The sequence below is a fragment of the Alligator mississippiensis genome, chromosome 2 (genome assembly GCF_030867095.1).
Source record: "Alligator mississippiensis isolate rAllMis1 chromosome 2, rAllMis1, whole genome shotgun sequence".
Classification (NCBI taxonomy): Eukaryota; Metazoa; Chordata; order Crocodylia; family Alligatoridae; genus Alligator; species Alligator mississippiensis.
Genome location: NC_081825.1, coordinates 105192421 through 105217734, shown reverse-complemented (window position 1 = coordinate 105217734; position 25314 = coordinate 105192421). Strand labels below are relative to the sequence as shown.

Sequence of the window (25314 nt, the reverse complement as noted above, 5' to 3'; positions counted from 1 at the left end):
ATACACGTACACTACACACCCTGCTTTGCAGACGGAAGCTGTTGGGAACATGGCTGGTGATTTAATGTTGCTTGCTGCAATATCTCTTCTTTCTGCCTGCCAGCAAAGTAAGATCTGAGGGCTTTTGTGGATGGGAGGTTTCCACAGATCTGGAAATACTGTAACTATGTAATAGAAAGCTTGTTTTCTTGTTGTTGGAGCTCCTTAGAGCTCTTACAAATTACTCCAAATGGTAACACTATTTACCTTGTCTATAGACTGAGGGGATTTGGTCTAGTGGGGCAGATTACTTTTCATTATGGGAGATTCTAATTTTTTTTTTTTACGGTTATATTTTGTTTCTAGATATTTTGGAATTGTTATACTGTTACTAGAGTCTGTAACTATAGATTTACCCAACTGCTACTTTCTGTCCTGGCTTTGTTTTTTCAGACAGTTTGAATCCTCAAAAATAGGAATTCTTAAAGTTATATTCATGAAGTATCCAATCAAAAGTGCTTAAATGAATCCTCAAGTAGAGGTTGAGAGAAAAGACGAAATCTCTGACTGAGCAGGCAATTGCAGCATGTGGCTGTTCCATAGTATCCTCTAACCAGGGCATTCTCCATGGAGTGGGCTTATCTATGGTGGACATGTCTCTTAGACTCACATCAGATACATAGCTTCATCGCATTTTGCAAAATACAGGTGGACGGAACTGGAGAAAAAGGAATGACAAGGGTGAGATACTGTAATTAGTTATAGGTCAGAATAATAATTTGACAGCATTCCCCACACCAGAAATTATCTTCCTTCCAGTAATAAGGGGGTTCATACTGCAATGTCTAGATCAGGCAATTGAATCCTTTGTGAAAGTGCTCATACTATATTTGCGTAAGACAAGAAACAGAAATTAAAGCTTACTACTTTGGCCGTATTTTAAATAGCTGCAGCATTGCCAACTCATGATATAGTTCCATAGATGTTAGGGGCTGGAAGGGGACCTTACAGATCATTGGGTCCAGCCCCCCCCCCCCCTCCCCCCCGCACTTGGGCAGGTAAGACTGCTGGGATCAAAAAAATCCCAGCAAGATGGGCGTCAAAACACTTTGGTGTTTCTTTAAAAAGCCCCTGCTCCTGGAGTCATGTGGTTATACAAAAAAATCAGCTTTCATTTCAAAGAATTAAAAGCACATTAGGTTAGGGAGAAGAGCTTGAAAATATAACCCTTTGAAATTAGGGGGAAAAAGAAGGCAACTAAAAAGTACCAAACATTGTAAAATCTCATGATTTGGGGGGGTGTAGTTCACTGAGATTGTCAATATTGCTTTTATTCGAAAGTCTGACTGGAAGAAGCACTTACGTGGTCTTTTGCCATTTTTATCTCCTGTGATGATATTTACTGTGGGCTCTTGTTAAAGTTCAGCCTGCAACAATAGCTGCTGCACTTTAAGCTGTTTAAAGTGAAACCTGGAAGAAATCTGATAAGGACAGATGAAGAGCCAGTGCCTGAAAGTTAATACACACTGAGAATTTAGAAATGAAGAGAGTGCAGCGTTTAATCAGTGAGAATGTTGTCCTGACTGAGCCTGACTGATTATTTTAGATGCCTGCACTGAAAAAAGAAGTTCCTAGCTTCAGTTAGTTAACCTGTGTTACCTAACTTGGGTTAACATCACGGTGAAGATCAGGTAATTTGGGGCTTAATTCAAGTTAGAATCTTCTGCTTAAGGGTTTAGTGAAGTATGGGATTGAATGCCAAATGCTAATCTGTGTTAAAACCCAAGTTATAGTATCTTCACTGCTATTTTAACACAAGTGAAGAATACACTCCTCCTGCTCCTGGTTTATACATGCTCCGGAGTACATATTGTTATAGTGGCATTGTAAGAGCATGTTACCAGGCCAGGTAATGGGAGTAGCTCATTACCTGTTTGCCTGACAGCAATCAGCATAAAACACGTAGCTATAAAGTACACACAATGCCTTAGTTACTCCACTCAGCCTTCACCTCTGTGCTAGTGATGAACTATTGAGCAATATGCCCTCTCAGTAACACAGTGCTGGAAGCTGTAGTTACTTATGAGCTAGAGGTAAAGTAAGACGAGCTTTCATACTCCCAGAACTAGGTGGTATTTTAAAAATCAGGTCAGGCCAGAGATTGAGCCAAGTGAACAACTATCTGTGCTGGAAGGCGCAAGTTGCAGCTTGTAGGAAGTGCTTTCTTCCAATGAATTCAGAATTTGAACAAAGACTTGCTGCAGGAGCAGGAATGGGATGTTTTATTGGCTCATGGGAAAGGTAGTCAGATCCCAGTTAAAAAGCAGAGTGAATCCTGGGGTGTAACACAGTTGCATTAATAGAAACAATTACATTTGCAAATAAATATAATTGGGCTCAATATGAACAATGATGGTGCAATATGACTATTCTGTTTATAAATTCATTTGTTTGTGATTTGTTATCCTTTAAATGTATATGTATATTTTTTAGTTGGCTGTATGTAATGTCAAGCTCTCCCCTTCCTCTAGTCTTTACTAAATGTATGATGTGCAAGTTTAATGATCTATTTTGTAATACTTTGGTTTTGCTTTCTTATTGTATTTTACTTATTAGTTTATATGGTATTGTTTTTGTTGGTTTTATTTTCTAACATGAAAATTAATAAATATTATACTCACAGAAAGAACAGAGGTGTAACATAGCAGCGTTGACTGCCAGTACCAGTGGCCAGCTGCCAACTGTAGTGCTCAGTTGCCCTCCCCCTCAATTATTATACAGCTGATCAGAACCATGTGAAATGCAGCCAGTAGAAAGGACAGGGCCACTCCCTCCTCTATATTTTATACTCAGGCAGGGGACAGCAACCTATGACCTGTGAGCTGAATTTGGTCTGCAGAGCTTCTGTAGTGTTTTGGTTGCAGAAGCTCATTACAAAGATTTTTCAGGCAAGAAGACCATATTTGTATCTGATTCTCTATTGTGTATGCTTTTGACCACATTCAAAACAGTTGAGTCCCTTGACCATAAACTTTGCCCTGTATTTTCATAATAAGGAAGCCATTAATTTGTGCAATTTGTGATGGCCAATTCAAATTGGGGGAAACAAATAAATATGCTTCTCAGCTGCTTCAACTGCCCAGACTTAACCTGCAGGACTTGAACAACAACTTGTGTTAGGAAAGAGAGGAAAAGAGGAAGGAAAGAGACAAGCTATGAACATCCTTGCTCAATCTGCTACAGCGTTCACTGGAGCCTGGTGGCCAGTTGATTTGAAGAGGATAAAAAAGTCTTACCAACTTGCCTCAGAAGAAGTGGGGCTCTTCAATTACTTGTCACTAAGTTTCCTCCTACACACTTCCCTTACTTTAGCCCCCTGTTGGACTATAGAGAGATTTAACAAGAAAATATATGGCTGCTTTCTCTTTGCTTTCAAAGGATTAAGGGGCAATTTTCTGTTTATAAAATAGAACGGGAATGTGATGCAATAATTTGTTCCTCTGTCCAACCCTCTGGGGTCCCTTTATTTGCTCATCATGCCACTTGTTGCATCAATCAATGCATTTGGCCCCTTCTGCTTTTTTAACCTGTGAGAAGTCTGTAAATCCGCTGCAAGAAATAACTACCTTTGGTTTGCAAGGGGAAAAGCAACTTTCTGTCTCACTGCCAAAATCAGAACTATACAGTCGGTTGGTTAGGTATGGGAACATAGCACTGAACGGGGCCTCCCAGGCCACTGAGTCCAAACCCTGCATTTGTGGCCAGCCACAGATTGAAAGAGTCCTAAAAATCATTCACTCTAACTCCTCGTATGCCACACCCACAGGTCACATTATGGAAACAAACCAAAAAACACCCCGTAGGGTGCCACAATTAAAAAAGATAGGGGAGATAATGGCACTTCCAACATTCTGCCACTGCAATGGCAAAGGAAGATCTGGTTAATATATGCTCAATGGCTCCTTGGAAGAGGACTATGCCCCAGATGACTGTGTCCACGTAGAAGGCAGCCTCTCTCCCTCATCCTTGTTGGAATGAGAAATTCCTGGTGGCCCCAGATCTGATGACTGGTTTGACCTTGAGCAGAAAAGCAAGTTGCTACCACCAGGTACCTGAGAGTCTTCTAGGTACCACTGGGTGTGTCTATATGAGACGCTAACTGTGCAGTAGCCTAATAACACTGCTCAGTAGTGTGCAGGGCAAAATCCATGCTAATATGCTACTGCACAGTAGTATTAGGCTACTGCACAATTAGCGTCACTAAAAAGCCATGTGCCAGTGCTACTGTGCACTAACACCAGTTACTGTTTATTGATTTATTACATGGCTATACCTTAATGAACATGTATATGCACCCTGTGCACCCCAAGAAAACTCCCATCTGTAATTGTAGCTCACGCCCAGTGTTTCAAAAGAAGGTGAAAAATAATAATAACGAATTCCTGGATGGTGGTGGGGATGGGAGATTCTTCCTGGCCTCTACAAGTGACCAGCAGAAGCCCTGAAGTCTGGGATTAGCAGAAAGATACAACATGACTTGCTCTTTTCAGAGAAATTTAAATCCCAGTCTTGGGCCCCTGGCACACATTACATTTCTGATGCAATAAATGTATTAATTCTGCCAGAAATAGCAACATGCCACATAATCACTTAATTTATGGTGCCATAAAATGGTAAATCAGCCATGAAGATATTCCTCAAAAAATTGTATGGCACCATAAATTGAACGTGTGCAAGCCTCAGCATCCTGATGGCAATGATTAACTGATGTTGACAATTGCTGTTTAACAGCATCAGGATACAGGCTTGCCAGGCCTGGTACCTTAAAGATCCTTGCACTGCAGCCTCCACTCTTTAATGATCTTTAAAATGCTGGGTTCTGGTGAGCCTTAGGGCATGGGGCAGCTCCAGGGCCTGGGACACAGTACACCTCTGCCTGTTCCTCAGGATCAGACAAGGGACAGCCCTGGGTCACATCTGGGACCAGGGCTGCCTGGTGCCGAATCCCAACACTCAGCTGATTTGGCACCGAGCAGCCCTGGGGTATGGGACAAAGCTGCTGCTTGCCTAACTGGCAGGACTGGGCTGAGGACAGTTCTGGGTCCCAAACCTAACTGTCCCCTACTCAGAGGATGTGATATACCTCTTTAAATACGGGTGTGCAGCTGGGGATGAGGGAGCTTAAACCACCCAAAGCTAAGTTCTTCAAACCATCCAAGCTAAGTGTACACAGTGTAGCTGCTAAGATCTAGTTTGTACTAAAAAGCTTAACTTTGTTTTAGCTGGTTGTTTTAACAGTTTGTGTTAGTACAAACAATTCAGGGAGTCCATGCCTACTTCCTGTCCTACATCCCGCTATAGGTTTAAGTTTTGTTCTGTATCCATTCAAGGGTTTCACTAAACCATTACACTAAACCAAATTCAGGGATGATAGGCTGCCTCAGCTGGTAAAATTGAGTTTGTTTTGTGATGAAGCCTGTTCCTGGTCCAGTAAAGCCAGAGAATTGGCTAAAAATTTTTAACTGCAAATGTCAGGTCAGTGGAACAAGGTGCTTTATCAAACAGGGACCTACAGCCAGAACCAGTCAGAACATGTCAGATCACTGAATTTAGGGAAAAGGAAGCATTTTTGTGGATGGGAAGGCCCTTTGGTGACATTTTCCTGGCAATTTAAAGGGAAAAAAAGGCCATCCTGTCTTCACAAATTTCATTGTTTGTAAAATATACCCCTAGCCTGTAGCCCCTACTAAAGCCACCCTTCCCCTCTAAAAGCAATATGAAGCAGTGAATTACTGCTGGGTCATCGACTAGAGTGTGAATGGGGGCGTTAATGAAGGTGTGTGTAGTGGCCACTTCAGAATTGGAGCTGTACACGGTCTAGCAAACTTGCCTTATGGTAACACACTTGAGAAAGTTGATCTATTACTTTATCAAAGGTTAAGAGGTCACTTGATCACAGAGCTCACAGATAATTACCAGCACAGGGAGAAAATATCTAATGGACAAATAGATAACCTCACAGATACAGGCATTACAAGATCCAGTGGCAAAGATTAAACTAGACAAATTAGACTGGCAATAAACCACATGTGCTTCACAGAGGTGGTTATTAACCAGTGGGAGAACTTATGTGGTTATGCATTGGCTTCTACAACTTGAAGTTTTTAAGTGAAACTTGTAGGAACAAGAGCATCAAGCTGCTCCTAAACCCAAGTCTTCCACAAAATGGCAGATGGGTGGTAACCCATCTGATTTATTTATTATTTATTTATTGCTTTTCTTCATTCCAAATTCTGTGTCAACTTTGGGTTAGATCCAATAAAAATGTTGGGCACCTAAAAGATAAATAAGGACCACTGCAGCACCTAAGGAGTGCATAGGTAGGTACCTCAGAAGGATGATCCAAATCCAATATGCTGAGCTGGGAGCTGTTTAGAGCCCGTCTATAGGGACTGATGTTACAATTTACGATTATAACTTTTATGGACATGGAGGATAATTGATCCCGTCTTTTTTATAAAACCCTTTTTATGCTTGAAGTCTCTTATCAAATGCCTGCTCAGTCTTCCTTTCTCCAATCTAAAAAATTCCAGTTCTTCCAACCTTGCCTTGTACACTACATTATCTAGATCTCTAATCATTTTTGTTGCTGTCCTCTGAACTCTTCCCAATTTGTCCACAATCTTCTTAAAGTGTTGTGCCCAGAACTAGACACAGATCTCTAGGTGAGGCTCCGACGGCACTGAACAGAATGAGAGAATCACCTCCTATGACTTGTATTCAAGACAGCTCTCATTGAGGAGATAACCCCAAAGTCATCTGCAGAGCCAGAAATACAAAACAAATCTCCTGAGTCCTAGCTCACTGCAGTTTCCACAAAATCTAGTACCTATCTTATGAAGCCAAGTGAATAGCTCTTATGGATCTAAAACATATTTAAAACACTGCTAAATATCTTAAACAAATGGGGCAACTTGATTTTGATTTTGAAGACTCTAGTATTGCTTTACATCCTAAAGGCTGTAAATTGCTGAATAATTTAAAATCAGAACAGTACAAGAATGATACTTAAAGTAACTAAGCCCTTAAGGCAAGCTTCATTCTCCATCAGGTTCACATGGTGGCTGTGAAGTCATTAAAACTGTATTTAATTACATGAAGCAGGAACTAGCAATTCTTACCACTGGGTTACACCAGAGGAGAAACAAGCATATGAAACTGGTGGACACCTTCATCAACTGAATTCTCTTTCTTTTGGGGGCATAAGCAACATAGATCTAAATTCCTGGGTTTTGTTTTCCTATTAAGCCCAGGTCACCCTTGAAGCTACATCCTTGAAGCTCATTTTTATGAGAAAGGCTGGTTTCATTAGAGAGCTGCTGGGCTTTGTCATTCAAATATACATACAAAAACCGAGGAATTATAGTTTTCATTTAAAAACCAGACTTCATAAATCATGTGGGCTAACTATAGACAGTTTAAAAGCCTGAGGCTGAATCAATTCAATCTTCACAGGTTAGTTTAAGTTGTGTAGATTGAACTGATAAGCAAGTGAACAGACATTCACTTTTGATTCTGAAAATGCAACCACATGACTGCAGTGGCCTAGGCCAGAAGCTGGGGGGCACTAGAGCATGCCTCCCTGCTTGGCTGGAGCAGACAGCTTGGGCCAGTGCTAGCTTGCCCACCCAGCGAGGATGGGTTTGTGGGGGAGATGCAAAGCATCGTGGGATGCTGGGGGATTGTGAATTAACTTGAATCAGGAAGGGATCTGGGACAGAAGTTTAATAAACTGATTTAACCTAAATCAGTTAAATCTGACACTACATCCATCCAGGTTTATATTAAACCAGAACTGCTGAGTAGATGAGGGCCTGAGAGGGTGTCACCTGAAATGCATAAAACTTTCCACATGTCCATCATCTTAGTACCCTCCCCGTTTTGGAAGTGGCTTATGTGCACTGAACATCTCTTGTGTTACATATTTGAACTAGTGTCCAATTACTTATACCGATTTATGTGTAATTTCTAAGTCCCTTGCCTTAAGGGAGCTGTCTTTTACTAAAATGCAATGCAAGCCCTTTAACCCAAGGATCAGCAATCTACAGCCCACAGACCAGATCCAGCCTTTAAAGCATTCGTATCTGGACCATGGTGGCTATGGTGGTGTTTGGCAGTGGGGTGAAAAGTTGAGTGGCAGGAGGAAGCAGCAGTGGTGACTGGGTCCTAGTGCCAGCTGCCTTGCACCCGAGTTGTGAGATTCTGGCCTGCCACCAGAAAACATTACTGACTGCTGCTTTAACTGTTTTATCCTTTATCTTTACTTGCAGGTTATTTTGCTTGGCTTGTGGGAAAATCAAGAAAAAAACACAAGATCATGCCCCCAGCAGTCACTGGACCCCCAGAATTTGAAAGAACATTTCGTGCGCAGTAAGTGCTGGAAACCTTAGAATGGCAGGAATGAGAAGCTTCCTTATTTTGTTTCCTAATGGGAGCCTGGAGAGGTCTGCTTTGGCCATTCAAGCGTGAAGTGAGATTTTTTATGCTGTTTCAGGTCTTCTGCTATGAGGATGCTTATTACCTCCCAGCGACCTCTCTCTGTGACAAGACAGGCCTGTAACATCTGTGGGCATCTCTGTATAATGCACTTGCTGAACTCTGTACTACCCTGGAGTGTTTCAGCAGTCAGGACTTCTTTACCACTTGTGAGCAATTGGGTTTATTTGTGTTCTGGGTCTGGTGCTCATACTTACGCTCTTGATCTAGGAAGTGGACATTTAGACTCAATATATGTCTACTAACTATATAACAAGGTCTCACATCTTTATTGCCTAGTTCCATTTTTTTTCCTAAATAGATATTATATTCTGCATTTATTAAGAATTTACTGGTGTTGGAAATCTTTTATGCCCAAATATTCAAAGATTTCTAATTCTCCACAACTGTAAGTGAAAGCCATGTCAGTCGACAAGAAAGAAGGATCAAAAGTCGCACACACATAGTATACAGTGACACAGAGAAAAATGGTTATTAAGTCATACATAGGTAAAGTTGCTTAAAGTTTCTGTTTAAGCCAAAGGATCTGTCTTTTTATTTTCCTGAAGAGTACAATATTAACTCCTCAGATTTAGAGCATTTAATCTGTATGGAAATATCACTTTTTTGAAGGAACTTTGTCAATTAGTTGCTAAGATAAAATGAATCACCCTTTGTTTTGTATCTTTAGGGCTATAAATGATCAATTGCCACAAAAATTGTAACACCCACACCCACACACGTGCGTGTGCATACATGAGCTACTTTTTTTTACTATTCAACTATTTTAAAAAAGATTGGATGTGCAGGGCAACCTACTTAATTCAGTTAGCTTTTAATTTGATCAGGACTGCAGCAGTCAAATTGGGTTACTCAGGCATGGTAGCTTCAACAGAGGAACAAAGACATTTTTATGGACCTATCTATTTAAGTGTTCTTTGTCTGACTGTGACCAGTACCAAATATGCAGAATGCAGGGTAACTTATAGACTATATGGCACCTTACAGACTAAATTGTAAGGAGTCACACTGCCCTGCCTTCTGCCTAACTAACATGGCTAACTGCTCCTCAAAACCAGATATGTCAAAAGAAAGTGGTGCATCAAAATCCATAATGAATGGGTGGACAATTATGGAACAACCTGTCTCTGGGTGAAATATTTTTCTATCCCACATCAGCTAAAACAGGTTTCCCTTGATTTATGTGGTGTATGTGTTCCTGGAGAACGGTGCATAAATTGAATTTGCATAAAGTAAGGCCATTTTACAATGTAACAAATAGGGATAGGTTTCCATGGCAGGGAGGGAGGGAGGGAGTGAGGCTGGGACTAAGGAAGGGTCAGGGGAGGGGTGCCACTCCCAAGGCTGCACAAGGCAGCAAAACAGAGGGAACAGAGCAGCACTCACCCCAGCTCCAGCTGCAGCAGCCCCAGGAGTGGCCAGCGCCAGCTGCCCCCCAGCCGCTGGGCTGCACTGTGCTCCGCTTGTCCCCTGCGCCTGGGCTCCGCTTGTCCCCACTCACCTCTGCTCCTGGGCTGCACTGTGCTATCCAGGGCTCTGCTTGTCCACACTCACCCCAGCCAATGCCTCAGCTGCCTGCACCAGGGCACAGAGCAGCCCAGGAGCAAAGGTGAGTGGGGACAGATGGAGCCCAGGCATGGAGGACAGGCAGAGCACAGTGTAGCCCAGCAGCTGCAAGCAGCTGGCGCTGGCTGCTCCTGGGGCCGCTGCAGCTGGGGCTGGGGTGAGTGCTGCGCCCTGTGCTGCCCGGGGCTCCGCTTGTCCGCACTCACCGCAGCTCATGCTGGAGCTGCCCCAGGAGCAGCTGACACCCGCTGCCTGCACCACAGCACGGCGCAGCCTAGGAGCTGGGGTGAGCCCAGGCGCGGGGGGACAGATGGAGCATGGTGCAGCTCAGTGACTGCAGGCAGCTGGCGCCAGCCGCTCCCCGGACCACTGCAGCTGGGGCTGGAGTGAGTGGGGCCACGGCCCTTTCCCCTCCTCCCACAGACTTACCTGCTTGGGGGGGGGGGGGAGCGTGTATGCTCATCACATCTGAGCGAATTTCCCTTGCATATAATGAATTATGGGTCTAAATATGCTCATTGCATAAGAGCAAATTCGCATATAAAGAACTCACATAAATCAAGGGAATAAGAGAGTTTATATGCAACATAAGGATAACTTTAAGTGATCCTGTCCAGTGTAATTACAGCATTATTGGATAATGGAAATCACTAGCTGTAGAAAGCTGTCTTCTAAATAAGAAATACTAAAATTCTGAATGGCAGAAAAGGAAAGAGAACCTAAAGAAGATGAATGCAGTCATAAATGTAGCTTCAACTTGAAGTAGTGTTATTAAACTATTATCATTATCCTCTACCATCTGCTGCTCATGCTTGTTAAGACCCCCCTGGTGGTTATGTGGATAAGTGCTTGTTTCACTTAAAATGATAGGAATAGAGCTAATTGAACTAAGTATTGAACAGTGTACTTAGTTGAAGAGAGACAGTTGGAATTTTCCAAAGGGCTCTTCGCTGACCTGACTGTTCCCACCGAAGCTGACAGTATTGGTGTCAATGGAAACAGTTGCAACAAAGCTCAATGCTTTTGAAAAACACTGCCAAATCTCTTTGTTCAGGTAACATGCATATTCATTTATTCTATAGACAGAACTGCGTGGAGTATTATCCAGTGTTCCTGGTTGACCTCTGGATTGCAGGCTGGTTTTTCAATCAAGGTAAACACCATCCCTGTTTTATTCTGGCCTAAATAAGATGGTATCAGGTATGCTAGTTAATAAAAAAATATTTCAGTGATGTCATAAGATTCACCAGAGGTTCCTTTTTCTGCTATAAACCTGATGTCTCCTTATTTTGTCAAATCCCCATTGTCTTTATGATGACAAGTAAATATAACCTCAAGAATAAGTCCTGGTATTTTACACGGCTCTGTCATACCACCTTTTACTTTTCTGTGGAACCTGAGGGTCCAATTCTTGGTGTCTTTTCTTAGGGTGTTAGATCTGGGCAGATTCCACATTCCCATTGATACCATTGGGAATCCACTATCCATCCAATGGCAGAAACTGGCAGAAACAGCCTTTTCCCACTTCATACATGGAATCTCTTGCCACTACTCAAAGCCACTAGCAAGTGATAATATTTACTTATCTGTGTCAAATGCATGCATGATGGATAATTAGTTAATGCCTAAAATAAAAGGCTATGTAAGTGCTGAATTTAATTGCTTATTAATTATCATTAATAACAATAATGATTTTCATTATGCCTCTCTAGAAGAGCTAAAACACTCCAAACATTCACATACCCCCAAACAGTAAAAACACTTTCCTCTTCATTCAGTTTCTTCTTATTTAGTACTGGTTTCCATTCCTTTTATAATGTAAAGTCCTGTTGCCCCCTCTTCCAGAAAATTTGATACAGAGATTAATTCCTGTGATAAGAAACACTCTGAGAAATTCTGTCCACCCACCCCACCATCATACAACACAATCTGTGGAGTAATGTAATGGCAGGAAGGGGAAATGTCCTAAAAGAACTCGGGTCAGTTAAGCAAATACCACTGGTATGAAAATTCCCTCTGGTACTTGTGGAACAAAGGAAAGCCGCAATAAGTCATATACAATGTGTGCGTGCGGGGCGGGGGACATGCATGCACATAAACATATATCAAAACATACATGCACAAGTGGACCCACCCACCTCAAAATGTATTGTGCAAAGTTAAGTATGCAAAAAAAAACAACCCTATGTCAAAGGCACATTATTAAGGAGACAAATTTAAGCAGTAAGATATTAGGAAGTGGCAGAATTAAGGTTTCCTTTTATCCCAACCTCAATCTGGTTTCCTTTTACACATATATGATGATATGCAGTTACAGGATCGTATACCACCAGATTCTTCCATCACTCTGTGCACTGACTAGATGGTGGGCACTAAGGGGGCCAGCCAGTTAATACTTTGTTGGGTTTTTTTATTGTTTGATATGTGGGCTGTGACCTTTTTCTGTGCACAATTCAAACTGTGCTCTGAAGACAGAACTGTTAGAGTCTTTTCTATAGTGCTTTTTTGCAAGAGTCCCTGAGTGCCTGATAAAGATTAGTGAATTTAGTTTCACAACATCCCTGTGAGCTGAGGGGGTATTGCAACTTCCATTTTACAGATGGGGAATAGATGCAGAAAGATTATGATAAAAATAGCCACTACTTCGGTGTCCAAATTGAGACAACTAAAGCCTGATTTTCACAATACTTAGAGTCTTACACAGACTTTAGCTCAAGCTGTGCCAGATTTTTTTTCTTATTAGACATGAAGAAGACATGCACTTGAAAACTTTTGTAAATCTATCCTAATCATGAACTGGTCCGTCCAATAACAGATATTAGCCACAAAAATCCTTGCTCCTAAATTCAGATACGATTTTCAATACCCAGGTCCCATCAACCTAAGCTGTAGCTGGAAGTGCTTAGTGCTTAGGACACTGTTTTCCAAATCTTGATGTCTGGAGCACACTTCTTTTCTAGATTAAAATTCACTCAACCTCACTCTTCCACCCAAAAAGGGATATATATATATTTCCAAAACATATAGCATATTCCGTTTCCCAGCCAGAGGAAATCATACCAGTGCTGAGATGTACCATTACAAAAAGGATACCAAATACATCTTTCTTTAAACAAAGTATTAGTCTTTATACCAGTGGTTCTCAACCTTTGTAGCTTCAAGGCCCCCTCCATAACTTTTCTGAGTTTTGCAGCACCACTGCTGAGAATCACTAGGACAGAAAAGATCTGGAGGGGGCCTTGAGGCTAAAAAAAAGGAGAGAATTGCTGATTTAGCTGGTGGGTGCAGGAGGACCTCACTCACCCTGATATACCCTCTTCTGCTTCCTGCTGACTCCAGTCTGGACCTTGTAAGGGGAACTGGGCAGGGTCTCACATGCCAAAGACCACCCTCATGGCCACTCGTGCTGGCCCTGCAAATAAAGGAAGAGCAGAAGTGAGGAGTCGAGCTGTTGTACAGGGCTCCATCTTTGCCTACCTGCCCAACCATTTGCAGCTGAGTGTGTTTCTGAGAGCCGGGGGTGGGGGGACATGAGACATGACTGCTGCCTTAGGGTTATAGGCTCATAGGAAAGCAGGACTGGAAGGGACCTTATAAGGTCATCTGGTCTAGCCCCCAGCTCAAGGCAGGATCATCCCTGACTAAAGTGCCCCAGCCAAGTATCTGTCCAAGCTGCTTGTGAAAAATTTCTAGGGATGGAGATTTCACAGCTGCTCTAGGTAGCCTGTTCCAGTGCTTGACCAGTCTCATAGTCAGAAAGTTCTTCCTAACCTCATTTGGCACACAAGGGTGAAAGCCAAGCACCCAAAAATGAAGACCACATACTTAGAGAGCATATATGAAAAGTTTGGGTTTGGAGCCTTCGCTAAGGTCACCTGGAAATGCTGGGTCAACAGCAAACATAGAGTTCAGGTCTCCAGGGCAGCGTTCACCTGCCATGACAATTCTCCCATTTTCTTTCTGTAGTTCCCCAGTCTCACTCACTGCCTTCGTAGCGTCTTCTGCAACAAATGCAACCTCCTTCAATACCCATCCCTTTCTCTGCAATACACATGCATTCAGATCAGATTTACCCAAAGAAACTTGTCTGCCTATAACCTTAGACCAACACCACAACAACTTACACAGACTTTGCTAAAGGCACTCAATAAACACCCTCCTCTTCACTGGAACTACACACATCCTCAGCCACTGCAAATCAATGATCTCTCTCACACCTACTGGCTCAAAGGGCTAGCATGATTAAGGCATACCGGTTTCTGTGGCCAGCAGCATACACAGAAGTGATGTGGCTTTGCCTCCTCAATCTGAAGAGCCAAGTATTCATTTACAAGTCTGGAACAAGGTGCAAATTCACAGCTCTGAAGCCATAACTATCCTTAACTGCTTTGCCTCTGCACCCACTAATCACTGCAGATTTTCCTGTTTTTCCCAGGGTAGCTGCGGCAATACAATACTGATTCTGTTACTACATCACTTGACCCCACTTCCCATAGACAAGACATTTTCCTTTCCATCCTGCATGTTGCTTCCCACAGTAGGTAGAACAGACCACTCTTAATCAATTCTGTCGTCTTGTTCCTCCCTCCTAGATTCTTCCAGCTTGAGCCTGAACATTTCTTCTGCACAAGGAATTGTTGCTGTTTTGATCCTTTCTTTGAACATTTCTATTTCCTTTGCTATTTGGAGGCATTTTCTGGGGTTAGGTATGTTTTTCTCAACAATCTCTCTTGTAAACTGGAAACAGATGTTTCACAAATGAACATGTTTTTAATTAGCAAATTTTCAAAGTCTCTGAAGTTACATATGGATACTAGATATCTCAATTTAAGCATCTAGTCCCTCTTCTCCTTCTTGGTTTTGCATTTTAAAAAAGAAAAGAGTATCTTCCTGTAGTCGCATTCTAGCTGGGACCACAACAGTCATGAAATACGTTCATCAGCCAAGCCACTGGTTCAGACATTATTGTTAGCAACAGCCTGTCATTCACTCCTTGTCCTTTTTGACCCCAAAAATATTTTTTCCTCTTTATCCCCCATGGTTAACTGCACGTGCAAATTGCTTTTTCTGGAGATCCAGCCTTTTCACTGAGCTGAACCCCTTCACACTGTTTGCTCTGCTTCCAGTTTCTGGTTTGGTTGCCTGTGAGCCACAGTCTCCCATGCTGCAGGCGGGCCTCACTAAACTGACTACTTCTCCCACCACATTTCTTTTCCTTTAAAGGACCCAATCCCAGGGTCTGTCTGTGCCCTGAATCTTATCTCAATTGCCTTGCCCAGGCAGTTCCAGTCACAGTCCACAATCCTGTGGTCCCAGCCCCCGTTTCTTTCTCCACGCCAGTCTGCAATCATATTTTTCTCCCCATGCAGGTTTACTGCCCTCTTTGTTTTTCCTACCCAGGTCTGTCTCTTGTCTGCATTTCAGTCAAATAGTTTTCTCTCCCACTCTCCTCCCCCTGGGTGGAGCGGGGGAGGAGGGGAGATCATTTCTTAACTCTCTTTTCAGATGCCTATATCTAGCCCATGCCACACCAGCCCAGAACTCCATTTCGGGAAAAGTCATCTTCAGCTTTAAATTGGAGCATGTACAGAACAGACAGAATCTGCTGGGAATTAGCTGCTATAATCTCAACAGCCTTTACTGAACATGTGTGACCTTTTCCAAAGGCTTATAACTTGGCCAACTATAGGAAGCTTTTCACAGGGATGGGTGAAGGCACATGACGGACACAAAGGCCATTCCCTGCCCCATTTCTGGTCCTTGCTTCAGAAGTGAGGGCACTGGAGCATTTCTAAGAAAAGGTTGTTTGCATGTTATGCTATGGGCAATCTTTCCCCTATTCTCACTTTCTGCAATGGCTGATTTGTTTAAAAAAATAAATCCAGCTTGAGGCTGATACTCAGCTTGAGAAATTTTAATCTTAATAGCTAAAGTTTGGCAAAGTCATAAACAACCAAAACCAGGGTCTTCTAATGGGAAATATCAGGCAGTCTTAATACAGGCATTGCTTGTATACATTTTTAAATATATTTATTTTAAAAGGGTTAAGTTTGAAGAACTCCAGACCACAAAGTCCTTATGGAGCTTAAGTATGGCACTTAATGCCCAATCAAACAGCTTAAGTGAAATAGTCTCCAGTTTTTTTCTCCATGGGGAACTGGAGCAGAAAGCCTAGAGTTTCCACATGTAATCTTAGCTTGAGCGAAACAAAACTAAGTGCAGTATGGAAGCCAAACATGAACCAAAAAGTACTTGATGATAACAGCTACAATCATTGCAATACTTTGCCCATGTCTGGTGCCTTGCATTGGCAAATCTCAATATGAAGTCTCACCTTTCCCTTGCGAGGCACTAAACTATCATTGTGGGTGGAACTGTGGGTCCTCGTCACCTCTCTAGTGCCCACGGGCCAGGTCTACATCAGAACAAGGACACAACAGCATGAGCACAAGTGCAAATACTTAGGAACTGTTAATATTGGGCAGGTCTACACATGCATTTGATGTGGGATCATTTTACTCAGGAGTAAACTACATGCAAGTAAACGCTCCTAGGCAGGCATCTACACATGCAGGAAAAGAAGAGCAATTTTGCTGTTAATGGCAGAAAACTGCTCTGACTTCCTGGGGCCCTGCAATGGGCCCCTGCTGTCACCAAAGGGAGCTCTAGGCTCCCCCTGGGTGTTAACCCGGGGCAGGCAGGGAGCATGGGCCAGGGCTGGGACATGACGCCCTGACCCCCAGGGGCTACCTGCTGATGGGGCAGGGACAATGTCACCCTGTCCCGGCAGCAGGAAGCTCCTGGCCCTAGCTCCCCAATCAGGGACAGGGTACTTGGAAAGAGCTGCAAGGGAGGGGCAGGTCCCAGCCCCCTGCCCTGATCCACCAGTGGGGCAGCTAGCAGCTAGCTCACTGCCTGCCAGCTGCCAGCTGCCCCACTGGCAGATCAGGGCAGGGGGCTGGGACTTACCCCACCCTTGCAGCTCTTTCCAAGTCCCATAACTTGATCACCTGATTAGATCACGGGGATGGGACCTGCCCCTGACCAGGACAGTTCCCAGCCCCTGCTCCATGATTGCGGGGTGGAAGCTGGGGAGCTTGTTCCTCACTCAACTCCATGAGCGTGGAGCTGGGCAGGGAATAGGCTGGGAAGCTTGTTCCCTGCTTAGCTCCATGAGCGCAGGCTGAGAGGGCAACAGACTCCCCAGCCTGTTTCCCACCCAGCTCTATGCTCACGGAGCTGAACGGGGAACAGGATCCCCAACTCCTGCCATCAGAGAACTCCCTGTCCAGCTCTGTGAGATAAAGATTTCCCAGCCCCTGCTCCCCGATTGTGATCTCGGAGTGGGGGGTTTGGAGCTCCCTGCTTTGGGAAAGGGGGACATAGTCCGTCCCCCAGGCTTCAGTGGTGGAGCCTGCCCTGGCAGCAGGCAGCTACCAGGCGCCGGGAGCAATCTCCTTCCCCCGGTGGCTGGCTGACCAGGATCAGATTTGTTCCCAGTCAGGCATCTACATGAGCTTTACTGCACCCTTACTAACCAAAAGTAAATTTGCTACTTGCATTTGCAGATCACAAGTTTACTCATGATTAGCAAGGTTTACTGTGCAGTAAACTATGCTACTGTGCAGTAAATCATCTCATGTAGATATGCCCACTGTGTTATGCAAATCTGCTCTGGTTTTAAGACCTTCAGATTTAAGTTGTGCTTAAAGAAGATTGAAAGGACAGGGAATTTTTCCTGAACCCGCTGTGGTGAGGGGTAAGGAGGGAAAAGAGGGGGTATAGAGCAAAAGATAAGACAGCCCCTATTTCTTTTAAGAGAGAAGCAGGAGTTATACCCTCTGGGTGGGTGTCCACATGCAGGGGGCGTGTGGTTGTGAAAATGTGTTCTGTGCTGTGAACTTGCAGCACGGTGGCAAAATTTGCTACTGGGAAATCCCAGTAGAAAAAAAAAAAACGCACTGGGAAAAAAAGTGGTGCAACGTACACAAAACAAGCGTGTGCCAGCATAAATGGAGGCTGGGCCATTCAGAGCAATGCTCTGGCTGCTGGCCAGGCCTCCCTTCTGTCCCTGCTGCTCCAGCATGTCACCAGGCCCCAGCCTCCCTACCCCTGCCTGGGACAATTTGCTGCATGCTATAGCACATGTGTAGGGGCATGCAATGGGGTACAAAGCAGTGGCATAAATTCGTGCCACTGCTATTTGTGCCTCTATAAACACACACCCCATGCACATGAGGACTTGCCTTTCCTTTCCTAATCCTCTGGATTTAATATTGCTGAAAACAGAACACTGAAACCACCTGTGCCCTGCTTGTCTAAACCAGCACTTGAAATAGTACTGGCAGCACAGATGACGCTACGTCAGTGCTGAAAATGGGCTCCGATTGCTTCTATGTGGACAGGGGCTGAGTGAATCAGTCTGTGTGATGCAATCCTCCAAGCACACATCCGCACCACTGGACTGGTGGTGCGGATGTGAGCTAAAGTTCCTCGGACTCCTTTCCTTTTGTCCTGTTTTGTACGTTCTTACTAATGCGTTCTCAGCCGGTGGCCTCAAGGAGTCGTCATGTCAGGAGAGAGGGACACAGCTGATTGTTCCATTTGGCGTCCCTTGGTTCCTCTTGTCTTGACTATTCACTTTTCCTTCATTTTCAAAAAAATAAAATCTGCATGTTTTACTCTGTGTTTTTCCTGTAGCAAGTGATTTCCTTTATGGAGGCTCACTCTCTTTTCACAGCCTGAGTTTCACCTCAGCTGTGCCAGTGTAAATCCAGAGCCATGCCAGTAAGAAGGGAGATCACAATTGGGCCTGTTGAGAACAGTGTCTGTTAGCCCTCAACACAGCCATCTGCCATGTTATCTCCCTTTTGGGAGATGGGGAGAAGCAAAAGACATTTGGTTATCTTCCCATTCAAACCATACTTCCTGGTGAGCATGCTCAGGAAGGTCGTCTTCTTGTCCTGACTTCTATGTGAAACACAGGGAAAGTTATTTTTACCTTAATATTGTACTAAAAAAAAGGACAACTGGATCCCCAGATATGCCTACACTGCATGACTGATTCTAGTAAGACCTCACCTGCCTCCATCTGTAAATCTGTATATATTTTACCTACCTCACAGGCATGTCACAGCACTTAATCCATCACAGTTCAGACCACTTGCCCATATACCTGGATAAAAGTTGTTACATCAGTGGGGAGTGTTTATTAATAACAGTGACAACACATCCAATAATGATACAGACATTTAAAAAAAAGAGTCTCTTCTCTTTCAGAATCAAAAAACTATTGTTAACACAAGGAGATTGTGGGTCAAATACAGTGAAAACCTCTTGCACGAGGCAAAGAAAATAATCATAGGCAAAGTGACCAGCTACCTCCAATCCCCTAACCTTTTCTCCCTTTTTTTCCCCCCCAGAAGTAGCTGCCCTTCTGGGTCTGGCGTACATGTTTGCCCGTCACAAATACTTCCATGGATACGCGGAATCTGTAAAAGGAAGGTAAGGAGGATCCACCATCTGTGGATCCAGTTGAAAGCTCCAGGTTGTGGTCTGAAGCTGGGCTTACAGCCAAGGACTGGCAGTGAAAAGTGACTATAATTGAATGCAACATGAGTAAAGTGTCAGCAAGAGGTCTGAAATGAAAACCCTCTGGGAAGATGGCTGGCTGTTACAGCGGAAGCCTAGGTTAAAATGTGCATGTGCTACAGGTCATGAGAAACAAGAGGTTTGATGCTCCCAGTGTAATACCATGTGGGTGCTTACTTTGCAGTTGAGCCTGCTTGGCATCTGTGCTCAGAAAAAGCCTAGAAACAGAAAGCGTTGAGCTTTGCCAGTCATGACTGCATATAATGGGAGACTGCTGAGGTGAAGCTCAGACAGTATATATGTCTGGCTCCTAGCACTGCTGATATTTCCTCAATGCATTCATATTAAAATCACTGTAATAACATATTTATTTTTCAGAGCACCCAAAATACGTAAAAGGAACAAGTAAGCAGATTTGACCTTGTGAGCTAGGGAAACTTTTACCAAACAGATAAGATTAGGAGTCTTTTAGATAAGCGCAGGTTAATGAGTGTTAAGCTCCTGGGGTCTAATAAATAAGAACATCTGCATTATCAAATCACTTTTCTCAAGTGCATAAGTGCATAAATGTGCAATCACTTCTGAATTCATACAAGAGCCTTCTGTTTGCCTCCAATTCAGAACCTGGGATTTTCATTGCATGTGTGTGTATACATATACGTACACACAGGTACACACAGACAGACTCACACAAATTGTTTTCTCTTTTATCTAAGTACTATTATCCCAGGCATCATGATCTGTGATACCCTTGCTCTTTTAATGCTGAACACAACTTCTATGCAAATTATAAAAGGCGGGAAAAAAACCCCTTAGCAACACCTAACTCTTAACGAGATTTAAAAAGAAGTTAAAAAAAACCCACTTAGCAAAGTGTTTATTGGGAAGATTCCTGCAGTGACAGAAAGATAGACTAAAGGCCTAACAAGCATTTTCCACCTCTGCTTTTGATGATTTCATGTGCTAACACTAACCTCCTCTCTCTTCCCTGGACTCCATCTGCTAGCCCAATTTTACAAGGCCTTTTTTCTTGTCCTTGAGAAAGTGAAAGAGTCCCAGATAAAATTATCCCCTAAGATTTGCCTTTTGTCCTCTCCCTCAGAGGCAATATCCAGGATAACCCTATGAGAAACCAGAAGGACAATACATGTGCAATAAGTATGCAGAGGAATGTAATATTTTAAAATTAGATGGGCTTTTTGTATCAACTAAATAAAGAGTCCTCCAATTAGGTAAACTCTGCCCTTCCCCCCCACCTCCCTTGACCTGTATGGTCTTAAATTATAGCTTCAATCAGTCCCAAGGGAACATGAAGGTAGTGCCTGGTTGTTATTGTACGGGACACTGCACTTTGTTATTTGGCAAAACTCTCATTTCTTAAAGCTTAGTGCACTGTTGCTGTACAGAGCAAGACTAGCAGCCCTGGCAAACAGACGCGCTTGCTTGTTTATATTGCTTCTCTCCTGACCCTACATTCTCCGTGCAAGATATAAATCCTACCCGTTTATAGGGGAGGGATAAGTTGGAGGGACATATTTCTGCTGAGTGGACATGGCACCAAGAGAGAAGTGGTATAAACATGGCTAAAGGGTCTGTGTCTGTAAGCTCACTGCTGTTGGTAATAGTGGGGCTATTCAGTTAAGTACAGACCACTGCAAGAAAGGCTTGCAGAAATGGGCCCCAAACCTATACAACACAGATGGTGGCAGTGCCAGTTTCCCCACACTGGGAGCCCTACTTTCAGCCACTCTGGTGGTGAGGATTCTTTATGTGTTCCTGGTTCTGACTTAAATTCTCAACTCTGAATGATAATGGGCCAGCTATAATGGTGACACTTATTTGCTCAAAACTGAACTGGCAGCTCTCTTCCCTCCCCTTCCCCAACATTTCCTCAGATGATGATGACTTTGGGGCATCATCTGACCACTATGTTCAAACAAGTAACCTGCAGCATTACAGGTATCCAAATACCTTTTTCCAATGTCCCCCTTATAGCTGGGAAAATCCTCTACTGCTGGGTCTTACTTGGACTGAAAAGCTTTACACATAAATTCTTGAGAGAAGCGTCCGAAGCCCCAGCCTGCCTATAGTCAGTGCTGGGTTTTCCAGTGTTTCCCAACCTCCTTGGTGATGCTTTGCTCTTGCTGAGTCCTGGAAACTTTGGCTTAACTTCTCCCTCTGATTTTCCTTTGCCTCTGCCTCTTCTGCCTTTGGCAGGAACCAGAAGCAGAAGTACAATGATGCCTCCAAAAAGAATGTTCTTTAGGTCTATTTATCCTGGTCTCCCCAGTAAAAACCAATAATCTCAGGGGTCAGTGTTAATATGCAGTTCCCAGGCTCTGGGAGAGACCTGTGGATGAGTTGCTAGTGTATACAGGCCTGTGAAGCAGGACATTTGGAGTCCTTATTCCAGCGCCACCACCTTTTTCCCCTTAAGCAAGTCACTGTCTCTGCCGCAGTTGGCTCTCTGTAAACTAGAGGGGATTAAAATACTTTGTTAGCTGCATACTTCATGGGAAGCTTTGAGACTTTTATGTGGTCCCTCTGGAGCTGTAAAAGCCCACACAAGTTGATTGACCACAGCATATGAACGCAGGGAGCTAGCAGTGCATGTGGTTAACCAAATGCCTTTGTTAAGTCCAGATTCTGAGCACGCAGCATGTATAGGGATTGCTGCGGAGACAGTACAGATGTAACCTCTATGGCTTTAGTCATTGTCGTTCAAGCTGTGGAACGGTAAATCCCACCTTGGGCCAAACAGCACATTTTCACACAACTATCTGGAAGGGAAGTAGCATCACCGTTGTAATTTCATTTGCTGTTTTTTCCTGCAACCCCCCCCCCCCCCAAATGAAAATGAGATGTTTTGTCAACTAGTTTAATCAGTGGCTCATTTCAGTCCTGCACAGCTCTCATAAAGTGGTGGGGACCAAAACATTTCACAACAGACATAGTGTGAACCTCTGGTAATACTATTGCTTTCTGTTTCCATCCTCCAGGTTAACAGGTTTTTATTGGAGTCTGGTGGTTCTAATAGTGTTGCTGGCACTGGGTACAGCTGGGATCGCCAATAGCTTTCTAGATGAATACCTGAACTTCAGCGTTGCAAAGAAATTACGTAAATTGCTCTGAAGATTGTCTTTTATAAATAAATAAAGCAGAAGCTTTCCCTGGACATTAAAAGGAAGATGAGCTGCATCAAATGGAATGAAAACATCCAGATTTCTTTACTAAAAGTCCATTGTAATATAAAACGCTGGCCTTTGTTTACACATATTCTAGTATAAAAAGAGTTTGTCAGGCATACACAAAGAACTTAAGGCAGGAGGCTGCATTATTCAGCTAAGCATTTAACTGGTTGCAGGCACAATATTGTCTGACATTAAAATTACATTAAACTAAGAAACGGTTAATGCATAGAGTGGCTTTATTTATTCTTGGCAGTGTCACCAAGAAATGGCTTCTTATTCCAGGTCCTTCAGTGCTGCTGACACATCAGTACTATTCCTTTTCTGTCCTTTATTTTAGTTCTCAGGGAGCGTGGTGTCAACACAGAAAAACACTTGGTCCTTGAACTTAGGCACTTACAGTCTCTGGTCCTAATCCTGTGGATGATTCCAGACGCAAGCCCAAAGAGTACTTCAGCAAGTATTGACATCCATCCCCATTCAAGGGAGTACTTTAAACACATGCTTGACTTTGAACACGTGCTTCTGTCCTGCTGAGTTTAGTGGACCTTGAACGTGCACTTAAAGTTAAGTACAGTCTTCCAACACTATCTCCAAGCTAGGGACATTTCACTGAATTGGGACCTCTCTGCAGGCAGATCCTTGTTCTCATGCAGACAGGTTGTTAGCCATGTTAGTCTGAAGTCAGGCAAAAGCCAGGTATATTTGTACCTTATAGGCTAACTAAATCAGAGATGCATAAGCTTTCATAAATAGCAGCTTACTTCAGCAGATGCTATGAAGGGAAGCACAGCAGGAAGCAGAGCTTCTAAGTATAAAGTGATTAGAATACAAAGGGAAGGGAAGAGAGTGGAAATAGGAGCAGGTACTGCTGAGAGAGGCGAAGTGGGTAGAAGACAGAAAAACAAAGCAGGTAACCCAGTGAAGGACACGGGGGTTATTAAAAACCAATCCAGGTAGTGGGATAAGAATCCAGTTTTTAAACCATACTTAATATAATCCAGTCTGTGGATGATTTCTTGGTCTGCAATTTCCTGTTCAAGCTGGCTTTTAGTTTTGTTGGCTAAGAACAGCTACTCTGAGGTCAGTGATGTAATGTCCAGGGAGGATAAAATGTTCTGCCACAGGCTTGTGTGTTTTTTGACATCTATGTCAGAACTGGTATTCATTCTTTCATGCAGGGACCACCCTGTCTGTACACGGTCAACAGCAAAGGGGACTGTAAGCAGGTAAAGGTGTGTATGATGGCAGAAGACAGATGAATGAACCTTAGATGTCACAATCCATGTTATCTGGTGTAGTGATGATGTGATCTGTATTGATGAGGGGGTACAGCTGGCATCTGGGTCCAGAACAAGATCTGATACCTTGGAAAGAATAGGTATTGGCATTAGGTATTCTTGCTTGAGAGACACTGTTGCAGGTAGGGGATGGTGTCTGTAAGCCAGAATGGGTTTATCCCCCAGGGCTATCTTGAGATGGTTGCCATTTTCCAGGAAGGGTTAGAAGTCATTAATGATGTGTCTGTTTGGGGGCTGTTCAGTTTGGGGGCAATAGGTTGGCAGGGCCCAAATGAAAACAAGGGTCTGCCAATAGGGCATCCTATAGGCTCAGGAACCAACACAGACCCTGATAAGGCATAGATGCTAGTTAATCAGTTGTGTCTACTTCATTAACTCTTAGGCTAGGGACAGACATTACACTTAAACCAGTTTAAGTGATCAGAAACTGGTTTAAACCTGTAACAGAACAGAAGTTCAGTGCATATAAACCAGTTTGAAAATGGCTGAAACCAGTTTGAGATAAACCTGGTTGAATGTAGTATCAGACTTAACTAATTTGGAGTCAAACTGGTTTATGCAGTGTCTGTCCCAGACCCCTTCCTGGCCTAAGTTAAACCAGAGTCCCCCAGCATCTTGGCTGAGCTGGGGGCTCCAGGGAACTGGGCTGTTCCCTCCCCTCTGCTCCCTGGCTGGAGCTCTGGCAGAGATTTGCAGGCACGGCAGTGTCTGCCTGGCTTCCCTCTTCCCTATCCCCACCCCACCACCAGAACCACCACTCACTGCTCAAGCAGAGATCCCTCCCTCCTCTCTCCCACAGCATGGACTGTAGCCAGCATGTGGCTGAGAGGTATCTGTGGAAGGCAGACAGGACAAAGGCAGACAGGACAGTGTCTGCTTAGGGCTTCTTGGAGCTAATCAACAGGTTGCTGGTAAAGTTCCTTCATTGGAAAAAGCTGTTTAAGAAGAGTTTGAACTAATGAGAGAGACTTTGTTTTCTGATGGGGTGCTAAATGCTGGTAACAGAGGTGATAAATGCTCTGTTATCATGGGGTGGGGCAGGCCCTCTGTCACGGCGGGGTCCTTCAGGAAGGCCGTGATCTCCTCAAGGCCCTCTCTCCGTACTAATTCGGCCCAAGGGCACCCTCCATACT

The 25314-nt window shown here is 43.7% G+C and overlaps 1 protein-coding gene across 1 annotated transcript; it reads left to right on the top strand.

Moving 5' to 3' along the window:
- On the top strand, window positions 1–23105 carry MGST2 (microsomal glutathione S-transferase 2). Its single transcript, XM_006261717.4, has 5 exons — window positions 1–107; window positions 8310–8409; window positions 11184–11254; window positions 19524–19605; window positions 22692–23105. The coding sequence occupies exons 1-5, from the start codon at window positions 50–52 to the stop codon at window positions 22822–22824; spliced, it is 444 nt and encodes a 147-aa protein (XP_006261779.1). The 5' UTR covers window positions 1–49; the 3' UTR covers window positions 22825–23105.
- The last annotated feature ends 2209 nt before the right edge of the window (window positions 23106–25314 follow it).